At 38.7% G+C, this 22,397-nt stretch overlaps 1 protein-coding gene across 1 annotated transcript; it reads left to right on the top strand.

Moving 5' to 3' along the window:
* Positions 1 to 9,284: 9,284 nt before the first annotated feature.
* On the top strand, positions 9,285 to 14,679 carry LOC149797186 (uncharacterized). The gene is made up of 2 exons (XM_089961868.1): positions 9,285 to 13,654; positions 13,971 to 14,679. The coding sequence occupies exon 1, from the start codon at positions 9,285 to 9,287 to the stop codon at positions 10,893 to 10,895; it is 1,611 nt and encodes a 536-aa protein (XP_089817994.1). The 3' UTR covers positions 10,896 to 13,654; positions 13,971 to 14,679.
* The last annotated feature ends 7,718 nt before the right edge of the window (positions 14,680 to 22,397 follow it).

Below are 22,397 nucleotides of genomic sequence, written 5' to 3'. Positions count from 1 at the left end.
GAGCAGTACTGAAAACATGGCCCAAGATGAAGCAGATCTTATTCTGGTGGCACCACTATGGACAACGCAGCTCTGGTTTCCAAGCCTCCTGCAAGTTGTAGTCGGTCCATTTTTTCTACTGACACGTCCGCAAGAGATTCTACACTTGGCACACAATCCGCAACGACGACACTCCCTCCACAAATTGAAGATGGACGTTTTTCACTTATCAGCACGGCAATAAAAAAATTCAAGGATTATCAGAATAGGGTGCCTTTCTCATCATCAATTCATGGAGACCATCTAAAAAACAGCATTATAGTCATCTCCAAAAGTGAATTTTCAAATCAAAAACAGATTAATCCACTTGACCCACATGTGACTATTTTTATTATTAGTAGATAGAGGTTTACGTTATAGTTCTGTAAATAAAGCTAGATCTGCAATTTCATCACAAGTAAGTCTTACTTCTAAATCCACTCTAAGCAAGAATGTCTTACTTCTAAATCCACTCTAAGCAAGAATGTCTTACTTCTAAATCCACTCTAAGCAAGAATGTTTTACTTCAGAGATTTACGAGAAGGGTGTTCATTGCAAAGCTTTCATTTCCAAAGTACTAATTTGTTTGGGATGTGCAGCTTGTGCTAACTATTTTCTCTTTTTACAAGGCAGTGACAAATTGCCTTTGCAGGAACTTACTATAAAGTTAGTCATGCTGCTTGCTTTGTTAACAGGACAGATGTGTCAGACGCTTCACCGTATGCAGACAAATAGCATTAAATTTGGTGTTGACTGTACAAATATCCATTCCTCAACTGCTGAAACAATCTAAACCAGGGAAACACGTGAAGCCCTTTGTTTTTTTAAATCTTATCCAAATGACAAAAACACGTGCGTTGTGTCTTGTTTACAGTGTTATTTGCATCGGACCAAACTTTTGAGAAATTCTGAAACACAGTTATTCATCAGCACACAATCTCCACATACAAAGTTGCTAAAGGCACAATATCAAACTGGATAAAGACTGCTATGAGAAAGTCTGGTATAGATACATCAGTTTTCCAGGCTCAGAGCACATGGGCTGCATCTGTTTCTGCAGCCTGTGGTAAAGGGGTACAATTGGGTACAATCTTGAAGGCAGTTGGTTGAGCTAGTACCTATACTTTCAGGAAATTCTACGACAAGCCTTTTACAAACAAGACTGAATTCAGTACAGATGCCTTGTCAGCTTTCAAAAATTTCATATTGGTCATGTAATGTACAATGTAACTCTGGATTATCTAGTTTACTACCAACATATAAAAGTTTTCTTTTTTTTCTTCTAGTTCTTGTTTATATATTCCGTAAATGGATGCTTCTCTCTGAAAGCTCATGGAATCACGAGGCAGTAATGGGGGAAATGAAATTGATAAACTAAACTAGACTTACCAAGTCGAAGTTTGTAATTTCAAAAACCCCACAAGTGCCTTAGTGATCACATGCCCACCCTTAATACTTCCCACCCAATAAGACATTGAGGCTTCCATTTCTTTGCTCTCAAGACTGACCAGTGTCATCTCATGTGATCACTAAGACACTTATGGGTTTCATGAAATTACAATCAAACGTCGACTTGGTAAGTCAAGTTTAATTTATCAAATTTTAATCATTACATGTCACGCTGACCACGAGAGAATGTACCGCGAAATTATCGACACAATTTTGCATCATTACAAAGTTCATTACCAGCAAGGGACTTCTTGTGTAACGTAAGTATCTGGCAAACTCTGATGGAGGTCTGAATATCTTCGTAACTTAGACACGTATACGTGACCATTTATTATATTTTATTTAGAAAGGAACCAGTTACTAAAGCGATTTACCAATTACCTCAGTCACATTACACAACAGCAGATGTTTAAGTTGCAATGACAGGATTGTCTGCAAGTCTAGCTATCTTTGCACCAACGCTCAAAATGACGTAAAATAAGTTACTTTATTTACAATCAAGCTAAATAGTGATAAATCTTTCAAGCATCGGTTTCTTATTGAACGCATAATTGTTAATTTATGCAACAAACTTGGAAGAAAAGGCGTATTTTGTCAAATGTCGTAAATAAGCAGTGAACTAGTCATACCTCCCTAAGTGTCCTCCTATCTTAAAATGAAAGCAGTCACCTCTAGTGTTATAAAGGAATTAAGAATACAGATGGCATCTTGAACTTTGAAAGGCTGTAGGATTGGACAATGAATGTTTTCACTGTCAAGTTCAGCTTAAGCTCAGCTTGTCGCATAAACCGAGGCGAGCACATCGGTTTGGCCAAAAATCTGCAATGTCAAAACTTCAAGCAATTATAGCATCAAGGGCATATGACACATTTTTAGACATTTTATAAATTGTTTCTATGAGATTGCAGTATTTTTCAAACACTCGATAGTATCTTGCGATTTAGTGTTGGGTTTACTGGCAAAACGTTCCCCAACAAAATCTGTATGACAGTAAGGCGACGTAGGAAAATTAACGCCCGCAATTCCATATAACTAGTCAATAAAAAACTATAACCGTGGAGTAAAAAAACAAAAACACCATTGCTGAATTCAACGATTATGTTGTATAAAACACGATGCCTGAACAATTGAACACTGTTACATCGATATTGTATGGATATTGAACAAGAAATCTGACAGATGTGAGGGATTCTTTAGTTTGGTCATTTACATTGGCACATCCTGATATTATGGGAGAAGTTACCAAAATAAGTAATCGTTCTGAGACAAAGCAACATACACACCACAAGCACTCTTAGATGCACCACAGACACTATTAGATACACCACAGACACTCTTAGATACACCACAGACGCTCTTAGATGCACCACAAACACTCTTAGCTACCACAGACACTCTTAGATACACCACAGACACTCTTAGATACCCCACAAGCACTCTTAGATACACCACAGACACTCTTAGATACACCGCAGACACTCTTATCTATTGCTAGCAGAAAAGTGCAACTATTGACAGCACCCCCTGCCCTTCAACCAGTCAATACAAAGTCACTGACACAGGCGGGTGGAACCTGACCCATCGCAGATTCCATGCTAATGTTCTTATATTGTCTGCGAGTTTTGTCACTCATAATTTACGCCACCGTAAAGGTGAAATCCCAAACTTGTTTCCTATCAACGATTTAAATACCTTACTAATCATTTAATGGTCACTTGTACTCAGTGTTTCCTCGTCGCTTCGTGTCTTGTTCAATCGAACACCGTTGGAACGTACATTCTTCGGGTCTACTTTATCTTCGCTAGCCAAGGTTCCGATGTCCCTATCTACACCTTGGCGGATCAAACAGCTATATCGGTGCTTTGTCCTAGCGACTTCTATTGGATTTCATGTGCTGCCTCCCTTTGTATGTAATGCCAACTAACCAATAGCGTGGCACATTGTACCTCGGCCAAAAACATTGGTGACAACTGACCTAAAAAGGATACTTCGTAAGTTTAACATCGAAAGTATCACTATTTGCCAGAGGGGAGCCATTACATGTTTTTTTGAATGAAAGTTTTTTTGTGCAAACACGGACCAGCACTGGAAAAGTGCTTATTTATCAGTCCATTCAAGTTGTGTGCTCCCCTGTGTCGATCAGTGTTCAGATTTGAACAACTTAATTTTGGTTGGATGCGGTGGCATGCCGCTGCATCCAATGAAATTCACAGACCCGAAATACAGCTATCTGCTCGATCTGCCGAGGTGTAGATAGGGTTATCGGAACCTGGGCTAGCAATGCTGGGACTACTTCTCAAGTAAATACATTTGATGGTTATGTTAACCCTGGGCTAGAAAAATAACAATCAATCAAAAGTGAATGCAACCTAATCAGAGGCGTAGCTGGGGGGCAGGGGGGTACATATGTCCCCGGGCGCCAAGGTACAGGGGCGCCAAAATGAGGCTTACAACGTTACATTATAATAAGTAAACAAGGGTAATATTCAAAAATGTGATTAAACGGGGAGGGGGCTGGGGCGCCAATTTTATAGTTCGTCCCCGGGCGCAAAATATCATAGCTACGCCTCTGAACCTAATCACTGTTAAGCAGACTGCGCGTACTTGATTTGAAGATAAATTGTAAGCAACGTTTTTGGCCCCTGTGTTGTAAAGAATAAACAGTTATCTTTAAATCAATACCAATAATACCGAAATCTAACTATGGAATCACCATCAAAATGAGAGAGAAGAAAAATGCTCTCAAAAAAGACTGGGACTACATTCGTATGTACTGAATAAGGACCAACAAGAGTCGTGACACGTGATCAGTAAACATTTAGTATTAGTCCCAAGATGCAAATGTCAATCTGACCTTGGAAGACGGCTTGGTAACTGACAAAATAATCCCACTCCCCCACATACCCCCCCCCCAGTAAAAAAAAAACAACCCCGCCCAAAACAAATGCAGCCTGAAAAAAATATTATGGATTAGAACGATACTGTCTGGAAGTAAAAATGGAGCGTAACCCGTTTATGTAATACTGTTCTTTGCTTTCGGAAGGGAGGTAAGCCTTTGTTTTCGCGCGTGATTTATGTACATCACACTGTATTTAAAAACGGACAATATTAGCCAAACAATTAACACGCGATATATATATATATATATATATATATATATATATATATATTGGAAATATGTCTATCTGGAACTGAGCACGAAGAAGCGAATTATGAGCTGATTTGAAGTTATATTTACAGATTTGGTTTATATCAAATTAAAGTTATACAACCATGGTAGTTGTTGTAATTAAAATGAGTCTAGTTTTGATTCATCTTCAAGTCTTGTCGTCAAAATAAAAAAAAGTGACAGAGTGATGGATACTGTGGGATGGGAGTGGACGAGTAATTTGCTAGAGTACGCTTTTGCGCACTATAAATATTGTTTGCAATTTTCAGAACTTATGACAGAGCTGACCTGATACTTGGCAATTTTCGGATGGACTCTGATGTGATCTCACCATAAATGCACGGGGATTCGTATGCTCTTAATGTATTGTTGAAGTATTTCTCTTTAAATAATGCAACACACGTATATTATTTAAGTATAGTGACCTGATATTTGGCGTGTATGTTGTTTAAATCACTCCTTGCCTTATGATTGGGTTGCACAAATGAAACGTTAACATGAGCCAGAATCATTCTTATCGGAACTAACTTGGCTGCACTTCGAAGAATGTTCTATCTATAATCAAAGCATAAATAGCGTGCGTAAAGTAAGGACACAGGCACTAAAAATGTGTCGAGGGGACTTGAGCTTGATGATGTGTGACCCTGCCTTACGGCGTGATGTCCAATCTCTTTTACCGAATGTATTCTGTGAAGGGCCGGATTAAGGCCTTCCAGGACTCTAAGCACTGAAAAATATTACGGTGCCTCTACACCTACAAAATGTGAAACTTTAAAAAAGAATACCGACCCCCATATTAAAAGCTAAATAGGTTGGAAAATACCGTTGTCATCATACCATATCAAAATACTCGTACATGTAGATCAAAATAGTCATATTTAATTCATTTAATTGTAATCATCGACGTTAATTTGAATATTTTCTGGTGCCCCTGCTGGGCTGGTGCCCTAAGCACGTGCTCAATGTACTTGATAGGTAATCCGGCCCAAGGTCTATGTTATCTGCAACGGTAACAATCACTAAAATTAATAACGGATCATAAATCTTCTGACGTTCAGGTATGTGTCGAAGATGGTAACTCAAATTTTGGTAAGTTTTAGACCTGATAGTAGTTATATTATTTGCATATTGTTCAAGTGATGGTAATACTTGAAACAGTAAAAGGAAATCAACCCGTTAATAATTTCAGTAAAATTTCCATTGTTAATATAAATTAGTAATTATTATACAAGCCATCATTAACTTTATTTCAAAATTGTAGTACGTCTTGCGGAAAGCACCGAATAATTAACATAATCGAATGACGCCATCCATATAAAGGAGACAAGAAACAATTGCTAACCACGTTGCGAAAATCCCACCTATATAATATTTGTAATTATTCCCTCTCTTGCGCCCCTTCCCCCCACTTTTGATTGCTTCCTAGCCAACGTCTTTTAATTGCTGCTTTCTAACATGAAATCAGTTTAATAACTTGTATTCAAGTACACGTGTTAAACCTGTCGCACTGCTTATGCTTGTACCAATAATCGATTTATTAATATAAAATAATTACATAATCCATTAGACAGCCATATTTTGAGTTTAGTTAACAAGCGTTGTCTTCGCGTTGTTGTACAGTAAATTGAGAAGTTCTATTTTTAGAAGTAGGTTACTTGGTCGCGGATCGCGGAGTGTTGTTCCGGAGGGAAGAGTAACTGGGCCGTATGTTCTCTCAAGGTAGATACAAACATGTCAAGGCCGCATGAGGTGTAACAGGGGAAAGACGAATCAAACTAGCAAATTATTATTGCTTCTAACCCGTCTTTCACTGCAAACCGAAATATTTTTTTTTTATTAAAGTTTATGCAAAAGTTTTGTTTTAATGCCAATGGAAACATTAAAAGGAATGCCTTTTTTAATTACCACCCCCCTTAAATTTCGCATGTTAAACATCCCCTCACTCGTACGCAAAAAGACCTTTAGGTGCACGTTTACTGATAGTCCCGAAAGAAATTCTAAGACGTTTCCTCTCACACCCCCTTTTTCAGTGCTTACCGTACTCGTCCTTTTGAAGAAACGTTACAACTTTGCTTGTCATATTCTGATGTAAGGGTCAATTCGGAAAGAATTTGCGAGGTGAATATAATTAACATGCATGGCAAAATTACGTAAAAACATTTCAATTAACTGTATGTATATTCACAATAGAATACATATGATTTTTGCATCCGTTTTTTTATATTTAAAAAAAAAATAGAAATAACGTACAACTAAGTCTATGTTCTAGAAGTCTTTCCACGTCCTTGGTACTGATTCAGAAGACAAGTTCTTATTCTTGTGTGACCAAAGATAGTATATACATAACTTCAGCTTGAAAAGTGGGGCATGCCTGTTGTGTAGAAATGCTTTGTTGTCGTTGTTGTTCTAGGGTTTAACGCCATTTTTCAGCACAAGATAGGCTATACACGGCGGCCAGTATAGTTGGTGGAGGAAGAACCCTGGAAAACCCAGAGAAGAGCCACCGACCCACGAGAAGCTACTGGCAGGCTTTCCCACGTACCCACGCTAGCCAAGCCTTGGACTTAAACCCATGCAGACAGAGGTGAGATGGCAGTGATCCGGAACGGTGAGCGCTTTAGATCACTCGGCCACGTGTATAAATGTACCTTTCATTTTGTCACGGAATGGTGTAAAAGTTGTTAATTAAATACATGTACTCGGGTTTCGTTTCTTTTTCTCTGTACAACGATACCCGAGGGTGATTATAATATGGTCTATGTATTTCGAAATCGTGAGTACGATTCGTCCTGTGCCACACGTGCAAGGTGCCTTTGATAAAGAATAACGAAAATTCTAAAGGTATAAATACGTTACTACATGTAAAGGACCTTTACAATACTAATGGTTTTGTCAGCAAGCGGCCTGCTTAAAGGATTCGCACAACTCCAGCTGTAGGGGTAGGTAATGTTTTGGGTTTTAAGTGATAACTAGTGTATTACCATATTTGCCTTTGCATGTTTGTTATAGTTTTCTTTACATACCATAATGCGTGCATTTTTTATTCTTGTTGCGACGTAGTGCAGGACTTATATTTGTAATGTAAAGCTACATTTTTTAAAAGAATTGTTTACTATTGTCTTATCAAGCAGGGTTAGGTTTACTATTGAACCTCTGTTTTGTAATTGCCATTATAATCTTTTTAACTTACCATGTATAACGTCCTTACGTTATGTCTGTATCAAGTTTAGTACACTGTATCGGGTATATTTTCAGCTGAGTTTTTGATGGTAGGAATATCCGGGGTGTCCGGTGTTGTCAGAGGGTAGAAACGTCCGTGTGTCCGGTGCGTTTAAGGTGCCGGAGCGTCTAATGTCTAGCGTCCGGAATGTCAAGAGTGACTAAGGTGACCCAGCTGTAGAGCCGTCAAAGGACCAGGGGGACCGGAGGGTCTAATATTTCAAGTGTCCGGAGGGTCTAATGTTTCAAGTGATCATAGTATTCCGAGGGTCCGGAGTCTATATTGGTTGTGAAATTGATTCGGAGGAGCTGTGGAGCGGATATGGTGCACGGGTGACGGAGTGCATCTCCACACATGTATTTTTAGCTGTATGCTAATTTTGGGTTAGTAAGACCCAGTGTATTATTCAGGATTGGAAGGATAGATTGTATATCCGTTCTTGTTTAGTGACATAATTTCGCTACCTGAGCGAATACATTTTTTGGTTTACTATGTGTAAACGCTTACATTGTTTACTATTTGAGTGAACTATATTCATCTTTCCATTATTGAATCATTTGTGAAATCATTTATCCTGTGTTTTAGGGTTACTGACCTAAATTTATTTGTACATTTTTTCCATCTTTGAAACTGTGCGTTTTTTGTTAAATAGATCCAATATTTGGATTATAAATACGCACACATCTTCATCATCCACTACTCATATAAATCGCCACATTAAACCATATATCTGTGTCGTCAAAACGTGTTCTGTTGTTAATCCGAAATATCCCACCCGGTTATCTTGTTACAAATGGTGTCAGAAGTGGGATCATTTCGGATATAACAGAGCACTGAAATTGTTTTGTTATATTTGTATGCTTTTTGTGTGTTTCAGATGCGTTTGACAAAGCACCAAGGTTAGGTAGATACCTAATACTTATTTTTTGTATTTAATATTTTTGTTGCATTTCGTGAAAGAAAATACGGTTTGTGGTAATTACGTGGTTTGTATAAAACTGCACTTTAAGGTTGGTCACCACCAAACTTTTGAAATGACTTCTATGAAAGAACTGGTAGAACTGGGGAAACAGTTTGGTTATGAGGGGGAGTCCCTTAGAAATTTCGTTCGTGAAGAACAAGCCCGGGAGAGGGACCAAAGATTAAAGGAGAGGGAATTAGAGAGGGAAATAGAAAGGGAAAAAAGGGAAACCCAGAGGGAAATGATAGAATTAGAGAAGGGTAAGATTGAACTAGAGAAACAGGCTGAGAGGGAAAGGATAGAATGGGAAAGGGAAGCAGAGAGGGAGAAGTTAGAAGGGGAAGATAGAAATCGACAGAAGGAATATCTAAGAAATTCTGAGCTATTGCAAGCTAAAAAAGAGGGGGAACATGATGTTAAACTGAGAGGTCCAAAATTTGCCCCCATTTGAAGACGATAAAGATAATATGGATAGTTATCTAAATAGGTTCGAGAGGTATGCTACGGTACAAAAATGGAAGAAAGACGATTGGCCGCTCCATCTTAGCGCGTTATTGAAAGGTAAAGCGTTAGACGTGTATTCGCGTTTATCCACGGCCGATTCGCTCAATTACCCCGTGCTGAAAGAGGCACTTCTCAAGAAATACGAACTAACCGAGCAAGGGTTTCGCAAGAAGTTTAAGTATAGTAAACCAGAGAGAGGCAAAACATTCACCCAGTTCGTCAGTAGGACTTGCAATTATTTGCAGCGATGGGTGGAATGTGGTAAAGTCGTCAAGACATTTGAGGGTCTTGTCGATTTCTTGCTTCGTGACCAATTGTTAACAACTTGTGGCAAGGAGTTATATTTATTCTTGAAGGAAAGATCCTTCACAAATGTACATGAAATGGCCACACAGGCGGATTTGTTCGCCGAAGCTCGGGGAGGTTCGCAGAATGTCATCACGCGAGATGTCAAAGGTGGGAATCTGGTCAACGACAGAAAACCCAGGGAACCTGAAAAATCTGGTAGGAGTAACCAGGGGAAGCGGAGTGACATGCAATGTTTCATTTGCAAGGAAGTGGGTCATATCTCCCACTATTGTCCTAAACGGAAGGGACCAGTCCAGAAAGTAGCGGTAGCCATTAGAAGCAGAAGATCGGTAAATGGAAAACTTAATGTTTCCCAGCAAGTTAAGCGGAAAGCGGTGCGTGAACCGGTGGTGCGTTCAGAGACCAGTCGCGATGTGATCCAATCAATCGGCACGTGTATTTTTCCAGAGGCACGGGTGCCGACCGCAAACGGCACTGTTAACGGACAAGAAGTCACCGTTCTACGAGACACGGGATGCACTACTGTAGTCGTGAAACGGAGCTTAGTCCGCGATGATCAATTGCTTGGGGTTAAATCACCTTGCATGTTGCTTGACCAGACAATCGACCACGTTCCAGTTGCAAGGATAATGATAGATACACCTTTTTTGACCGGGACTGTGGAAGCTTTATGCGTAGCCAACCCGATCTATGAACTGACGATTGGCAACGTACCGGGTTCTAGACTCCCAACCATAGCAGATTTCCGATTCCCTATCATCCAGGCAGTGCAAACTAGGGCTCGGGTAAAGGAGGAAAATAAACCTTTGCGTAAGTTAAAAGTACCGGAAGCCATTACTGATATATCCCGCGAAGAATTCCAAAATGAGCAAAAACGTGACGCGTCTTTACGTGCAACCTCTGAGAAGGCATTAACGGGTACCGTGAGAAAGTGTAAGAACGGGGGTTCCTCTAAATTCCTTGTTCGAAAGGGTTTAATGTACAGGGAATACTCTACATCGGATAGGAAGTTCTTGCAATTAGTGGTTCCCCAGAAATTTAGGGCACATGTATTAAAGGTCGCGCACGAGTCGAGTATGGCAGGTCATTTAGGCGTAAAGAAAACAACGGATAGGGTATTAAGAGAATTTTATTGGCCTGGCGTCAATAGCGACATAGCGCGGTTCTGTCGCTCGTGCGACGTTTGCCAGAAGACGATCTCTAAGGGCAGGGTAACTAGAGTACCGTTAGGTCAGATGCCCTTGATACTCCGTTCAAACGAGTAGCCATCGACATTGTAGGACCAATATTTCCGCATACAGATCGGAAAAACCGATACATCTTGACACTGGTAGATTACGCTACCAGATATCCAGAAGCCATAGCTTTGCCATCAATTGAAACCGAACGTGTAGCCGAAGCGCTCGTAGACATGTTCAGCAGGGTCGGAGTGCCCGAAGAGGTTCTTACGGATTGTGGAGCGCAATTGACCTCAGATCTTATGGCAGAAATTAGTAGGTGGTTGTCCCTTAAACAGTTACGCACAACACCTTACCATCCTATGTGCAATGGATTGGTCGAGAAATTCAACGGCACATTGAAGCAAATGTTGCGGAGAATGTGTGCGGAAAGACCGAAGGATTGGGATAGATATATGAACGCCCTTCTGTTCGCATATCGTGAGGTGCCTCAGGAAAGCTTGGGTTTCTTCCCGTTTGAACTATTGTACGGTAGGACAGTTCGTGGTCCTATGCGCATACTTCGTGAACTGTGGACAGACGAGGTCGCGGACGAAGAAGTTAAGACCACATACCATTACGTAGTTGATTTGCGCGAAAGATTAGAAAGTACTTGTCAAATGGCGCAAGACGAACTCGCAAAATCTAGTCGTAGGTACGCCAAGTACTACAACCGAGGAACTCGGAGTAAAAAATTTGACGTAGGCGATCAAGTGTTGGTGCTTCTCCCAACGAATAACAACAAGCTGCTAGTCCAATGGAAAGGGCCATATGAAGTCAGACAGGTGAAAGGCGAAATGGATTATATCATTAATATGGAGGGGAAGTCCAAGACATTTCATGCCAATATGCTTAAACTCTACGTAGCGAGACCTGGACAAACGATTGATAAAGGGATTTTGAATGTAGTATGCGTTGCGGTGATAGAGGATAGGTCTGGTGACGAAGCGGAATTCGTCTCCAGCACAGAAATACCCCTTGAATACCCCATGGACGTTGGTAAGGAAAGTATTGACCAGATAAATGTATGCCCTGAGTTATCGGAGGGTCAACGTACACAAGATTATGGAGGTTTTGTCCAAATATCCAGGTGTGTTCACGGACAGACCAGGCTGTACGGGTCTAATTCGACACGAGATCAAATTGAATACCACTGAGCCTATCAGGATTAAAAGATATCCGATACCCTTTAATGCACGGGAGACAATCAGCGAAGAAGTGATGAAAATGTTAGACCAGGGAGTGATCGAACCTTCAAACTCCCCATACTCGTCCCCCGTGGTGTTAGTCAGAAAGAAAGACGGGACCAACCGGTTTTGCATCGACTTTCGGCAATTAAACAAGATCACCGTATTTGATGCAGAACCAATGCCAGATATGGAAAGTGTATTTTCAAAATTGGCAGGTCATAAATACATTTCCAAATTAGATCTAAGCAAGGGATATTGGCAGATACCCATCGCCGATAATGTCCGCGAGTTGACGGCATTCGCGACTCCCAAAGGACTGTTTCAATTTAAAGTTATGCCTTTCGGTTTAGTCGACGCCGGTGCGTCGTGCTTTCGTCTCATGCGCAAATTATTAAACGGAACGGAAAACGTCGACAGCTTCGTAGACGACATCTTTGTTTACACGCATACATGGGATGAACATGTTAAGGTATTACGGGATCTGTTCGATAGACTTCACATTGCAAACCTTTCAGTTAGGCCTACTAAGTGTAGCATAGGGTATTCCAGTCTGGAATGTTTGGGACATCTGGTAAGTGGACTAGGCCAGTTGCAACCTCATCCAGATAAAATAGGAGCAATCAGGGATGCCCCTAGACCAGAGACAAAAAAACAAGTAAGGTCTTTCCTAGGTCTAATCGGGTTCTACAGGAAATTCGTCCCCAACTTTTCGGCTATTGCCAGCCCATTAACGGATTTGACTAGGAAGGGGCAACCGAATAAAGTTTCATGGGGTGTATGCCAGGAAAAAGCGTTTAACACTCTAAAACACAAACTGGTAAGTGCACCAATTTTAAAGTTGCCGGAAATAGATAAACCTTTTGTACTGAGGACTGATGCGTCCGATACGGGTCTTGGGGCTGTTTTGCTACAGGAGCAAGGGGGGATGAAATTGCCCATTGCTTATGCAAGTAGGAAATTGCTCCCTAGAGAGGAAAAGTACTCCGTGATTGAAAAGGAGTGCCTAGGTTTAGTATGGGGAATAGGAAAATTCCATACATATCTTTTTGGGAGGGAGTTTACCTTGCAAACGGACCATCAGCCGCTTTTATATTTGAATAAAGCAAAGGTCACCAATGCAAGATTGATGCGTTGGGCGTTGTCTTTGCAACCATACAGTTTTCGAATCGAGGCAATTCGAGGGTCAGAAAATGTGGGAGCTGATTTTTTAAGTAGGGTGTAATTAGCAAATCATTTCGTTCGGTCTGAAAATTGGAAGTTTTAATAATGATTCATTGTTCACATTCCGTGATTGTTCTAAAAGTGATACCACTTTTTTTTTTAGGGGGGAGGCATTGTCAAGGAATGGTGTAAAGGTTGTTAATTAAATACATGTACTCGGGTTTCGTTTCTTTTTCTCTGTACAACGATACCCGAGGGTGATTATAATATGGTCTATGTATTTCGAAATCGTGAGTACGATTCGTCCTGTGCCACACGTGCAAGGTGCCTTTGATAAAGAATAACGAAAATTCTAAAGGTATAAATACGTTACTACATGTAAAGGACCTTTACAATACTAATGGTTTTGTCAGCAAGCGGCCTGCTTAAAGGATTCGCACAACTCCAGCTGTAGGGGTAGGTAATGTTTTGGGTTTTAAGTGATAACTAGTGTATTACCATATTTGCCTTTGCATGTTTGTTATAGTTTTCTTTACATACCATAATGCGTGCATTTTTTATTCTTGTTGCGACGTAGTGCAGGACTTATATTGGTAATGTAAAGCTACATTTTTTAAAAGAATTGTTTACTATTGTCTTATCAAGCAGGGTTAGGTTTACTATTGAACCTCTGTTTTGTAATTGCCATTATAATCTTTTTAACTTACCATGTATAACGTCCTTACGTTATGTCTGTATCAAGTTTAGTACACTGTATCGGGTATATTTTCAGCTGAGTTTTTGATGGTAGGAATATCCGGGGTGTCCGGTGTTGTCAGAGGGTAGAAACGTCCGTGTGTCCGGTGCGTTTAAGGTGCCGGAGCGTCTAATGTCTAGCGTCCGGAATGTCAAGAGTGACTAAGGTGACCCAGCTGTAGAGCCGTCAAAGGACCAGGGGGACCGGAGGGTCTAATATTTCAAGTGTCCGGAGGGTCTAATGTTTCAAGTGATCATAGTATTCCGAGGGTCCGGAGTCTATATTGGTTGTGAAATTGATTCGGAGGAGCTGTGGAGCGGATATGGTGCACGGGTGACGGAGTGCATCTCCACACATGTATTTTTAGCTGTATGCTAATTTTGGGTTAGTAAGACCCAGTGTATTATTCAGGATTGGAAGGATAGATTGTATATCCGTTCTTGTTTAGTGACATAATTTCGCTACCTGAGCGAATACATTTTTTGGTTTACTATGTGTAAACGCTTACATTGTTTACTATTTGAGTGAACTATATTCATCTTTCCATTATTGAATCATTTGTGAAATCATTTATCCTGTGTTTTAGGGTTACTGACCTAAATTTATTTGTACATTTTTTCCATCTTTGAAACTGTGCGTTTTTTGTTAAATAGATCCAATATTTGGATTATAAATACGCACACATCTTCATCATCCACTACTCATATAAATCGCCACATTAAACCATATATCTGTGTCGTCAAAACGTGTTCTGTTGTTAATCCGAAATATCCCACCCGGTTATCTTGTTACACATTTGTGACTTATTTTAATTTAAAGTTATTGCTAAAACTTAGCTTACATATCGGTGAGTTTATGTCCATTAAAATCAAGGAGCATTCTCCATCTTAGTTTGAGCACTCATGATAGAAACCGTCGCATGAATTAATTAACCGGAGGGACCATTGGATTTTGTTTTGAAATTATTGTTCATTATTTTTATTTTATGTGTACAACCAAATTCATTAGAAAATCTTTTGCAATAAAAATAAAATCTCGCTCGCTGCTAAATATGCGTGGCTGTCCGTTACGGATCACTGCCATCTCACCTCTGTCTGTTTCGAGTCTCGGATACAGCCAATGTGGGTATGTGAGAAAACTTGCCAGTAGCTTCTCGTGGGTCGGTGGTTCTTCCAGGGGTTTTCCCGGGTTCTTCCTCCACCATTAATCCTATCTTGTGCTGAAAAAATGGCGTTAAACCCTACAACAACAACAACTAAATATGCATGTGTTGTCTGTGTGAGAGAAATTAAAAATGTGACATACACGTGGGAATCAACATTTATTTAGTGAGTCGAACACTATATTTAGTGCACACAAATATTAACGTCACATCATGGTAATCGTACACGTAATTGCTCAACTAATTATTCCTACAGGCAGGGCCGGATTGTCCATAGGGCAATGTGGGCAACGTGCCCAGGACCCCCGAGGCTCAAGGGGCCCCGTGATTTATCGTCTGATTTCATAGGCAATGTTGTTGACCATATATATGGACACGGCAGGATAAATATGGGCCCCTATGATGTCTGTGCCCAAGGCCCCCGGATGCTTTAATCCGGCCTTGCCTACAGGAATCATGCATTAGTACATGGTTTGCCGCATGTAAATGTTTACATAGGGCAAACTGTGAAAGCTGGTTATTCCTTCATGACCAGCGAATCAATACACAGTGTATATTTATTAGTTACGAATAGATATTGGAAGGAAGCAGTATGCACGGAAACAGCTATACGCAGGCATAATGTGAAAGTTCGATATTTGAGTCCGGCTTTCATCACGATTAGACAGACATTCAACAGTCTCAAACCATCCAGAACCAGTCAGGATACGCAGCCGTTTTCCTTGAAATTTCCTGTTGCTAATATAATACTAGCAGGGGATAGTCTCGTAAATTGACCCCTCTCCAATTTCTTAACTTAAGGCTATGATGTGACTTTCAGGTATTATTGTTTAATAATTAAAAAAATGGATATATTTGTGGGTGAGGCGTTTCGGACTTGTTTTTTTTTTATTATATTGACGCAAGGCATGTACACATCCCATGGTTACTTCGCAGTATGCATAAACTGAAATACGAATAGGGGGTCGTCCATTAATTATGTCAACAAAATGGGGGGGAGGGGGTTTGAAGAAGTTTGACAATTGTTGACATGGGGGAAGGGGGAGTTCAAGATAAATTGACGTCAACAATGTTATTTTTTACAAAAAATCAGCCACTATGCCCATTATAACAATTGAGGAACATTTGGCTTCCCTATGGGAAGATGATAGAAGCTAGAATATAAACTCTCGATTTTTTCATGAATTCAAAGTGTTATAGTGAATTTGAAATCTGTTAAACACGTTTTAAAAAAATGTGTTAAAATATATTTGTAGACCTTTTAATTTTCATAATTCTATTTTTAACATATTTTTAGCATAAAAGCCAGCCGTATAAAATATTTTTTTTTTGGGGGGGGGGGTAAAATTTTATTAGGGGGGTCACTGAAAGTTTGACAGTTGTTGACAAGGGGGGGGGAGGGGTAAAAAAATTGCCTAAAAATTGTTGACATAATTAATGGACGTCCCCTAATCGACTAGGAGGATAAACTAGCCACCAACAGCAGTCTAAATGTAGATTTCAAGGCAAGTATACTATTTTTAAAAAAAAACCGGCCAGAATGGAAGATATCAAGATGATTAGTACATTACCTAGGGTTTGTACTGAGAGCATTACTTAGTGTCAAAAATGACCTTCGGACTTGAAAAATGAAGATATAAAAATTAGCAGTTGGGGAACAAAAACATCCATTGCTATGAGCTGCCATTGACTTATCAGATCAAGTGAATACTGTTCATAGGCCTTGTTTTAGTTGTTCTTGTTGTTGTAGGGTTCAGCACACGATAGCTATACATGGCGCCCAGTATTAATGGTGGAGGAAGAACCCGGGAAAACCCCGGAAAGAACCACCGACCCACGAGAAGCTACTGGCAAGCTTTCTCACAAACCCACATTAGCCAATTCCGAGACTCGAACCCACGCAGACAGAGGTGAGATGGTTGTGATCCGTAACGGAGAGCGCTTTAGACCATTCGGCCACTCGGGGCCCCTTTGTTTTAGTATGGTATCCAGAACTACAGACCTTTTTGACATCACCTGTATTTTAATTTTTTAATGACTTTTTATATTAGGTAGGTGGATGTGGCAATTAAGTTTTTGCATGAAAACTGTCCCTTGCACCGTAAACTTTATGGAATAGGTATTGCTCACAGAGTTTTAACGACAAACATTCATAAATCGGGCGAGAAGCGATGTTTTCAGGAGGAAATCGAACTTGATATCAAAGCATGAAATGCTGTATAGCTAGCCAGTGATTTGATTTCACAACAATAAGCTTTGTGTACGTTCATTCATTAATATTTTTTCGTAATTATTGCTGCATTGCTTCATCTTTATCAACCGTAGATTGGATATACACAACTTCGATAACATCGTTATGCGATTCTTTATTGTGATTACCCAGGCAAGCTCTGCCTCCTCGAAATTGCAGTGATAACAACCGAAGAGTTTGTGTTTTTAAATCAGCAATTAGGATGTTTAAATTATAAAAAAAACCATAAATTAGACATCATCAAACAGTATAACCACTACTGTATCGTCACTTACAGCAAAATGCCAAGAATCCGAGATTACAAATATAAATAGATGAGGATTTTTTCTGCATTTCAACTTTGGGTACGCATACAACATCGAATGCCTAAGCTAAACATCGGTACCAAATTTATTACGCTACGCGAAATGTAGCTTGAAATAACAGCGTTTATTCTTAAATAGGTCACACGAGAAAGGAGAGAAGTGTCCTCCCTTATAGTTATTATATAGTACATGTATGACAAGTAAATTGTAAACAATGATACGTGCCCCCCGTGCCCCCCCCACCCCATCTCCGCCAAACTAGTTGTTCTTAGTTACATCACCACTTTTCCACATCAACAAATAACAAGTCTCTAGAAATATAATAAAGTATCCAACCGAAATGTGTTTTCCCGAAAAGATTAATCCCATCCCCCCCACTTGCCCCCTCCCCCATTGGCTTTCTGTGCAATATTTCCAGGAACTAGACCAAGAGGGGTTTCCTCTTCTAATCATTTTTAAAACGATGACTGGTTCCGTATCTCCTTCTGGTTTTGGAAGAAATTCGAAATCATCCGTAAAGGAGTTATCACATTTGTTTAGTTTTTTCTACTCATTGCTTTCATATATATATATATATATATATATATATATATATATATATATATATATATATATATATATATATATATATAAATAAAGCATATGGTGCCTCGGGTGGCCGAGTGGTCTAAAGCGCCCGCTTTTACCGGTCATAGCCATCTCGCTTCTGTCCTCATGGGTTCGAGCCATGGGTTAGGGATTGTGGATATGTGAGAAAGCTTGCAAGTAGCTTCTCGTGGATCATAGCTAACCGAGATTTTTCCCCGAGTTCTTCTTCCATCAGTTATTCTATGTATAGCAAAATGGCTAATCCACATCAGCAACAAAAAAAAGTCTATGTTGCACGTTAATTAAATATTTGTCCCTGTGGCCTTCAGTTTGTGGAAGATATTACCCGACATACGGCTTGGACTGGTGGTGTTTGAAAATGTAAATCAAACATGAATAAACTCTCGCCTCATTATTTTCCTAGGTAGAGATTTGTATTGGAATAATTTATATCAGCTCCACTTCCTTCTCTTTTCTGTCCTACTTTCCTACCTGCGGTCTACACCGCGTCAACACCGCGCGCTTGAAATGAGACGGGAGCTCAAGAGGTAAATTTCCATAATTAAGGACTGAATAGCTATGAGATAGCTGTACATTGCATTTGCTAAATATAGCGTGATGCTCATTTATATTGCAATCGTTCCGAAAACTGTCTGTCTGTCTGTATATATGTATGTATGTATGTATGCATGTATGTATGTATGTATTGGGGTCGTCCGATAAATCCTCCCCCCACCCATGTCTGTTGAAATTGATGGATGATATGTTGGTCTGATGTGACCTGTTCATTATAAGGTGCAATTTCGCTGCGTGCAGATCTTACCGGAACTAACCAGTGTACACTTTACAGTAATACTGGTAATTGGTAACAGTCATACCTAGTGCGAAATTCAAAATGGTCTCTGGACTTACAAGTCACCAAACACAGGATTTACTCCTAAAATATAATGTACATGCCACCAAAAGAACCCTTCAGCCGACTGTAGCGCGACACAGCCGATATAAATACTGGTAAGTGTATAAAATGTACACCGGTATGTGTAGCGAAAACTGTTTTAATGAATAGGTGATATCAACCCCATAACCGCTAATCAGTATCATCGCGGGTGAGAGGCTGATTTATTAACCTAATATTGGGGCATCTATAAATATATCATCTGTCTTCGAATTCTTTATTTCTAAAAGTTGTTGAAATTGTTCACACTGAAAGATTTAAGTTGGTGAAGCAATTATCTTTTCAAGACCAATGATCATCGGGGAGGACATATTCATTATTCATATAGTTTGATTTACGTCTTCGATACGAAAATCCTTTTATTGGTTCAGGAAATACATCACACACTGTATCCTGTATGTACTAAAAATACCGTAGGAATGGATTGGGAGGGCAGTTTAAGCGAGGTAAAATATCAGATCAAAGTATCGATGATACTGATGTAAAAGGTAAGAGTACACACAAAACTCACTAGAATGACTAAAACAACGAGTACACTCAAATAGTTTTCAGTTTAAATTTTTTTTTATCTTATTGCTTATTGAAATTTTTATTTTATTTCAAAGTTTTTTTTACGTTTAGTACCTTAAGATTTTTTTAATGGCAGATCAGCATCCCTTGTATATCATTTAAAGTCCTTCAAGCAATGTTTTCTGTAAAATTTTATCAAATTCTGTTGAGCGGTTTTGGTAAATCATTTAGAGTTGGGTTTTTTTTTTTCAGTATCAGAAACAATACTGGATGGCGGATAGGAATACTTTAAAAGCCTTCGAAGCAGGTTACTTTCTGTTAAATATGGACTGTCGATCAGTATTGTTACTGTGAAATTAATAAGGCTCTATGGTGCAACTGCAGTCACATTAGAATGTTTGATCATAGTAGTTTCTATGAAATTAATAAAGTTTTATGGTGCAACTGCAGCCACATTAGATTGTTCGATCAATGTTGTTTTTTTGGAAATTAGTAAGGCTTTATGGTGCAGCTGCAGTCACATTAGAGAAGTTTTGAAAGATGGGGGACATAGTACTTTTTAAAAAATATTCCCTATAAAATAGCCTTATTATTTATAGTTAGCAGACTAAAGAATAGTTTGCCAAAATTAATGCATGAAAGTCAGAAAGGCTTTTAGAAAGCTATGTATATGGGGGAGATGGTCCGACTGATATGTGATGCTATATGCTTTACAGAAGAGAAGAATATGAATGGAATAATTTTACAGGATGGTTTTGAAAGAAGAAAAAAAACATTTGACTCTGTCTCTTGGAATTTTATACAGGAAGTGCTTTCTTTCTATAATTTTGTTAAACAAATGATGTATTGGATTTATATGTATTCTAAAAAATGCAAAAGTATGTGTGACTCAAAATGGAGTTGCTTCGCAGTTTTTTTTTTTATGAAAAATATTCGACGTGGTTGTCGTCAAAAGGATCCTCTCTCTCCTGATTTGTTTTTTGTTGGTAGCATATATTCTAGGAATTATGGTTTGGAACAATAAATTCACATTACATAAATGGAGATAACAATAAACTGGCATAATCTGCCGATGATACATTGTTCCTGTTAGATGGATGTGAGACTTCTTTGTGTGCCTCAGTAGAAACATTAGACGCATATCCTTCAGTGTCGAGAATAAAAGTGAATATCAACAAAAGAAAAGTAATAAAAATAAGGACTTTAAATAATTCACAGGCACAGATGTGCACAGATTTAGGATTTGATTGGGTTTCAAAAGTCTCCCTATTAGGAGTATAGTTATCCGCCAATACAGACGACATTGTGGAAATGAATTTTGAAAACAAAATTCAAGATGTACAAAAACTGTTTTGGGAATGGAATCAAAGAAAATTAACAATATATGGGAAATTTTGTTGTTCTAAAATCAAAAGCCTTATCTAAACTGACACATTTACTCTTAATCTTACCAAATCCAACATCAATTGTTCTAAAGCGAATCGACAAATTGTGGGTTTTTTGTTTTTGCTTTTTTTAAACAATTTATGTGGAATAATGGTCCTGATAAAGTAAGTAGAACAACACCTATTAATGTGCTAGAAGTAGATGTGTTGTGTATGAGGCATCTAGCATCTCTTATCAAATCTTTACAAATACATTGGGTAAAGCGTTTGCTGACTAATCATTCTGAATGTCAAAGTAAAATAGACTACTTTCTTAATAAACACGACTTGTCACATTACATATTATTCCAATAAAATGATTTGCAAATATCAAGATTATACCAAAATATATGAATATTTGTTTTGCACTGATGTTCTTTTAGCATGGATATAATTTATGAAATTGCTTGGGAGGGTGACTGAAAAATAGCAATATAACGATTAAAAACAGACTAGTTTTGTTTCGGTCTTCGCTGTCAAAGAAGGTGATTTTTATCTCTTTTCTTGGATGAACAAGGTTTATACTTATCATATTAAGGGTTTTGTGATCTACGTGATCGTGTCACCCCAGATTACGCAAGATTACAGTATTAAAACTGTAAAGATGACAAATGTGTGTATGAATGTTTTGTGCATGAATATGATTATATATGCATGCTCTCATATTTATATTTGTAGAAATGTTAATATTTTAATTTATATTGATATGTTATCTTGAAATTATTAATGCACATTATTTCTTTTTCTATTCATTTCTTTCTCTTTTCTTTATTACCTTCTTTCCTGTTATCTTCCCCTTGCTTGTCCGTGGTTTAAACAATGTGCCAGGATATATGTATTACATTCATGTAGTGTTTATCTTTATGTCAATAAAAGTATGTTTCACTGAGACATTTTCTCTCGGCTTCCAATTATACAAAGATTCATCAAAACCTTTCCAATTTACCAGTACACGTTTTTACCTTTCATTGTTTTATCCTATAAAAATGTTAGCAATCTTCAATACGCCATATTGTTTGTCATATATAAATGATTCCTCCTTGTAAAATGTTCCCACAGTATTATCTCCATTTAAGTCTACTGATGGATATTATATAGGGTCTCCTAAAAATATTGTGGCAACAATTCATTTGCGTGTAATTAGGAAGATAGCCGTTAGCAGAACTAGATTTATAGTTTGATATTCGTACATTCTTGCCCCTTTTTTTATAAGGGAATTCGATAGGCATATGCTGTAAGAGAACCCGAATAAGTTTATCCGTAATTCA

Source organism: Sinohyriopsis cumingii, chromosome 6 (assembly GCF_028554795.1).
Source record: "Sinohyriopsis cumingii isolate HCF-2022 chromosome 6, ASM2855479v2, whole genome shotgun sequence".
Classification (NCBI taxonomy): domain Eukaryota; kingdom Metazoa; phylum Mollusca; class Bivalvia; order Unionida; family Unionidae; genus Sinohyriopsis; species Sinohyriopsis cumingii.
The sequence above is the reverse complement of the archived record's forward strand: the minus strand, read 5'-3'. Positions and strand labels throughout refer to the sequence as shown.

What these genes read in the sequence shown, in the direction of transcription:
- LOC149797186 (XM_089961868.1), top strand. Translation starts at nt 9,285, where the DNA reads ATGGATAGTTATCTAAATAGGTTCGAGAGGTATGCTACGGTACAAAAA.